This window comes from Petaurus breviceps, unplaced genomic scaffold (genome assembly GCF_028583685.1).
Source record: "Petaurus breviceps papuanus isolate PSGF00001 unplaced genomic scaffold, PetGlider_PUasm1.0 90977, whole genome shotgun sequence".
NCBI lineage: Eukaryota > Metazoa > Chordata > Mammalia > Diprotodontia > Petauridae > Petaurus > Petaurus breviceps.
In genome coordinates this window covers 28186985-28192354 of record NW_027187391.1, presented here as the reverse complement: position 1 = coordinate 28192354, position 5370 = coordinate 28186985, and the positions used below count along the sequence as shown (strand labels likewise).

Genomic DNA, 5370 nt, shown 5'->3' with positions numbered 1-5370 from the left:
TGTGTGTGTGTGTGTGTGTGTGTGTGTGTGTGTGTGTGTGTGTGTGTAATTTAACTTATGATAAGAAATATTTCACCTTGTTTTGGATCAACTCTGTTAGTCACTTCTGAAAGATAGCAGTTTGGTAAAGGGCATGATGAAAACATTGGCCAAGGATATGGATCATTGCCCTAAAAAGAAGAGGGAAAAATAACTGATATCAGCTAGGAATCAATAAGAGTTTATTTTATTTTATCCATTTATATATAACTTGTGTAATCTATTCTATGGTATTTGTCTCTCATAACTTCTGGCATTATTGTTTCCTTACCAAAATTCTGTTTCATACTGTAACTTGATATTATACTTTGGATGAAAGATCAACCAATTGCTAATACCCAACATCTACCTAAATTTGTTATGGTTAACCAAAGCAGACAATATTGCTTTAACTATTTTTTTCATGCTAGTAAAATCATAGCCTTCAATGAAAAAAAAATATATTAGTATCAATTTTACTCAACAATCTGCCTGTCCCTCTGTTTACAGTAATTTTTATTTCTCTTTTATCAGTCACAGGAGAAATATATTACTTAAGAAAAAAACTTCCTTAGCAAACAATAAATCTTATGAGTACTAATGAGGGTATAGGAAATTAAAAAAAAAACTTTTTATAAAAAGTATACATTATCTAAAGAAAGTAAAAATCAAAGACATATAGAAAGAGGGAGTGAAAGAAGCAATATGCTTTGGTTTTTTCTTCTTAGCAACATTTATAAATGGTGGAAACTAAGAATAAAATTGTAATAAGAATAAAATAAGTACAATTGCACTTTCAAATAGGTAACCAAAAATTCAGCCCTGTGATATAGACAAATAGGGATAACACAACTATTAAATTAGGCTATTCTGTTACCAAATTCAGAGAGTGTGTTTGTATAACATGAATATATGGAAAACAACATTTTTTTCACTTACTTTTTGTAGTGTCCTAGGTGGTAAAATCCGTTCTAAAGGTCCACCAATAAGATTTATTCTAACAAGAACATGGTTTCTTTCTACTGACAGGCCATCAATTATAAAGTCCCTGAAAAACAAAACTCTCATTTTAATTTTTTTGTAGTTTTTTTTTTTTATTCAGCCATGTATGACTCTTCATGACCCCATTTGAGATTTTCTTGGTGAAATGCTGAAGTGATTTGCTATTTTCTTCTCCAGCTCATTTTACAGATGAGGAAACTGAGGCAAACAGGGTTAAGTGACTTGCCCATAGTCACAGAGCTAGTAAGTATGTAAGGTCAGATTTGAAATGTCTTGCAGATCCCAGGCCTGGAACTGTATCCACTGCGCCATCTAGCTGCCCCTATTTTCATTTACCAGCATTTAAACTGATAATGGTATATGATTAAAATTAATGTACTGACCTCTAAAAAGCAGGAGATTATTTACAAAACAAAAATCTGGAAAAATCAACAAATAATCAAGGTAATAGTCTTTTTTTTTAATGTATACATTTCTTTACCTTTAAAAAGAAGGGTTTCGATTGGATGATTTATAAGATTTATTCTAATTCCCAAACACTTTGCTATATCTTGTCACTGAACATCCTCCACTACCTTTCACATACTGTAAGTCTCCATCTGAATCTACAAGTAAACTCTCAGATTTGTGAACCTGGTTCCCCCTTTGGTTAGCATGGTTTGTTCTGTTTTAGTTATTTCTTACCTGTGGTCTCCAGCAATCTCTAAAACATTTTCTTCTTGAGCATTTAAAAGCATTGCTGACACTTGATACTGAGACTCTAAAAGGAGAAGCGTATCTAGATCACAGCATAATATATTTAATAACCTGTGTATTGGGAAAATAAAATGATAGCAATTTAGATAAGAATCTAAAGATCAAGGATAAAGAAAATTAAGAAACATTCATTAGATCCTAATGATACTTTGTGATGAGGAACATAGAGGATGGGGAAAGGTCATAGATTCCTTTACGTTCATTTTACTCATTATATTTATATATTAAGAAATGCAGGTTTAAAAAATATATGTTCACTAGTCTTCCACCTTCCTGTTTAGTTTGAAAAACTATAGAAAATATCTGAAAGTTTATATTGGTGGTCTTAATCTGGGATTGAAAATGCCATGTAAATTTGACAGTAAAGAGAGTCTGGGTGGAGCCAAGATGGCAGTGTAGAAGCACAAATTTGGTGTGAGCTCCCACTCCAATAACTTCCAATACATGTAAAAAAAATGATTCTAAAAAATTTTAGAGATACAGAACCCAAAAAGTGACAGAGACAGGAAGGGTTTTTTTTTTTGTTGTTGTTGTTCAACATAAAATATTTACTTTGTGTCTTTTGCCTGTAAGCCAAAGGGGGCACTGCATAGTACTGGTGTTGCAGTGATAATACCCATTCTCAGGAGGAAGCTGGAAGCAGGACTTGGGGAAAGAGACACAAGAAAACAGGCTACAAACACGGCCTTTGGCTTGCTGAAGAAGTGCTGGAAAAGGGGATTTTCCCCACCCCCTGGCTGGTGCTCAAGAAATTCAAGCAGGCAAGGAAGGGAAAAAACAACACAAGAAGAAATGTTATCAGACCCACGGCACAGTCTCACTTTGGGGAAGGGGGGATCAAGTAAGAACTCGCATGGAGCTGGGAGCCAAGCATAGCCCCGGGTAAGCAACGCAGTTCTGGCCCCAGGGCAGCCCTGACCAGCAGCAGAGCAGACTTCAGGAGAATGAATCACTAGCATCTGTGGTAGTTTCCAGACTTCTCAACACATAAATGCCAAAGACAAAGTAAAAGGTCAGTGTTGAACTCAGAACGGGGGGGAAGGAAGAACATAGTCCTACCCCTGCCACCACGGCAAGATGCAGCAGGAGGTGTGGGAGCTGTGCAGCTCCTGCGCGGCTGCCTCGGGAGTTCCTGGCCTGCAGATCATAGGGGGACAAAGTGACCATTCAGAGGGTAATCACTCTTGCTTTGACCTGCATGGATCTGGGTCATTTTCTTGGACAGTGGTCTTACAGAGTGTGGCCAGTGGGTCAGAGCTTGTGGGGGATGTAGAGAGGGTGTCCTCCTAATAGCTCCAGCAGCTGTGAAAACCCCAGTGACTTGGGACAAAGCTCTCTCCATTCTGGAAGCAGAGTTCTACCATGGCAAAGAGTTCAAAAGCCAAATAATTGACAGGCAATCTAAGCAAGCAATGGAAGCACAAACAGACCACAGAATCCTTTTTTGGGGACAAAAAGGATCAAGGAATGGAGTGAGAGGAAGACAGTGAAGTCAGAACTCCTTCATCAAAAGCCTCCTAGAAAAATATGAACTAATTGCAGGCCATGGAGGAGCTCAAGAGGATTTTGAAAAACAAGTAAGAGAAGTGGAGGAAAAATTGGGAAGAGAAATGAGAATGATGCAAGAAAAACATGAAAAGTGAGTCAAAAGCCTGCTAAAGGAGACACAAAAATACACTGAAGAAAATAACACCTTAAAAAGTAGACTAACTCAAATGGTAAAAGAGGCCCAAAAAGACAATGAGGAGAAGAATGCCTTAAAAAGTCGAATTTGCCAGATGGAAAAGGAATTTCAAAAACTCACTGAAGAGAATAACACCTTCAAAATTAGATTGGATCAAGTAGAAGCTAAAGACTTTATGAGAAATCAAGATACTATAAAACAGATCCAAACAAATGAAAAAATAGAAGGCGGCGTGAAATATTTCATTGGAAAAACCACTGACCTGGAAAATAGATCCAAGAGAAATAATTTTAAAATTATTGGACTGCCTGAAAGCCATCATTAGGAAAAGAGCCTAGACACCATCATTCAAGAAATTATCAAGAAAAATTGCCCTGATATTCTAGAACCAGAGGGCAAAATAGAAATTGAAAGAATTCACTGATCTCCTCTTGAAAAGAAAACTCCTAGGAATATTATAGCCAAATTCCAGAGTTCCTAGGTCAAGGAGAAAATACTTCAAGCAGTCAGGAAGAAACAATTTGAGTATTGTGAAAACACAATGAGGATAATAGAAGACCTAGCAGCTTCTACATTAAGGGATCAAAGGGCTTGGAATATGATATTCAGGAGGTCAAATGAGCTAGGACTAAACCAAGAATTATCTACCCAGCAAAACTGAGTATAATGCTACAGGGGAAAATATGGTCATTCAATGAAATATGATTTTCAAGCATTCTTGATGAAAAAATCAGAGCTGAACAGAAATATCTTTCAACTACAAGAAGCAAGAGAAGCGTTAGAGGGTAAACATGGAAAAGAAATCATAAGGAACTTATTAAAGTTGAACTATTTGCATTTCTACATGGAAAAATGATAATTGTAACTCATAAGACTTTTCTCAGTATGAGGATAGTTAAAGGGAATATAGATGTGTGTACACATATATATATATTTATTTATACATATATATGTATGTATATGTATGTGAATATATATGTGTGTGTGGGCATAGGCATGTTCATATATACATAGAAAAGAGGGCACAGGATGAGTTGAATATGAAAGGATATCTAAAAAATAAAATTAAGAGGTAAGAGAGGAATTTATTGGAGAAAGAGAAATGGAGAGACAGATTAGGATAAATTATCTCATATAAAAGAGGGAAGAGAAAACTGTTACAATGGAGGGGAAGAGCAGGAAGGTGAAAGAAAATGGGACAACCTGATTTTCACTGAATTTGGCTTAAGGAGAGAATAAAATACACATTCAATTGGGTATCTTACCCTACAGGAAAATAGGGGGAAGTAGGGAATGATAGGGGGCATGATAGAAGGGAGGGCAGATTGGGGGAGAGGGTATTTAGAAGCAAACATTTTTAAAGGGATAGGGTCAAAGGAGAAAACAGAGAAAGTGGGGGGGAATAGGATGGAGGGAAATATAGTTAGTCTTTCACAATATAACTACTATGGAAATGATTTGGGCAACTACACATGTACACCCTATATTGAATTGCTTATCTTACCAGTTAGGCAAGAGAAGAGGGAAGAAGGGAAAAAATAGGGAACTCAGAGTTTTAAAAACAAAGGTTTTTAAAAAAAATGCATTTTTATACATGCAACCGGGAATTGATATATAGGCACTGGGGTATAGAAATCCATCTTGCCCTAGATGGATTAGGGGAGTGATGGGGGAGGATATGAGAGAACAGAATGGGGAGAGGGTTTTCAGTAGGCTTGCTATTTTTGGGTGGGGGTAGGGGAAAGATGGGGAGAAAAATTGTAACTCAAAATCTTGTGGAAATGAATGTTAAAAACTAAAAATAAATAAATAAATTACAAAACGAAAAAAAAAAAAAACTTGGTGGACTGAGAAACACCCAATGAGAGGGAGAGGGAGAGGGAGAGAGGGAGAGAGGGAGAGAGAGAGAG

At 36.5% G+C, this 5370-nt stretch overlaps 1 protein-coding gene across 2 annotated transcripts in view; it reads right to left on the bottom strand.

The window, feature by feature from the left end:
• TBC1D32 (TBC1 domain family member 32) overlaps positions 1–5370 on the bottom strand; it is a 246731-nt gene that overhangs the window by 114980 nt on the left and 126381 nt on the right. For both annotated transcript variants that reach the window (XM_069076948.1, XM_069076949.1), the window contains 3 exons: positions 1705–1827; positions 958–1066; positions 77–170 (listed from right to left, as the gene is read on the bottom strand). In XM_069076948.1, the coding sequence (XP_068933049.1) occupies positions 77–170; positions 958–1066; positions 1705–1827 (326 nt within the window). The remainder of the gene's footprint in view (positions 1–76; positions 171–957; positions 1067–1704; positions 1828–5370) is intronic.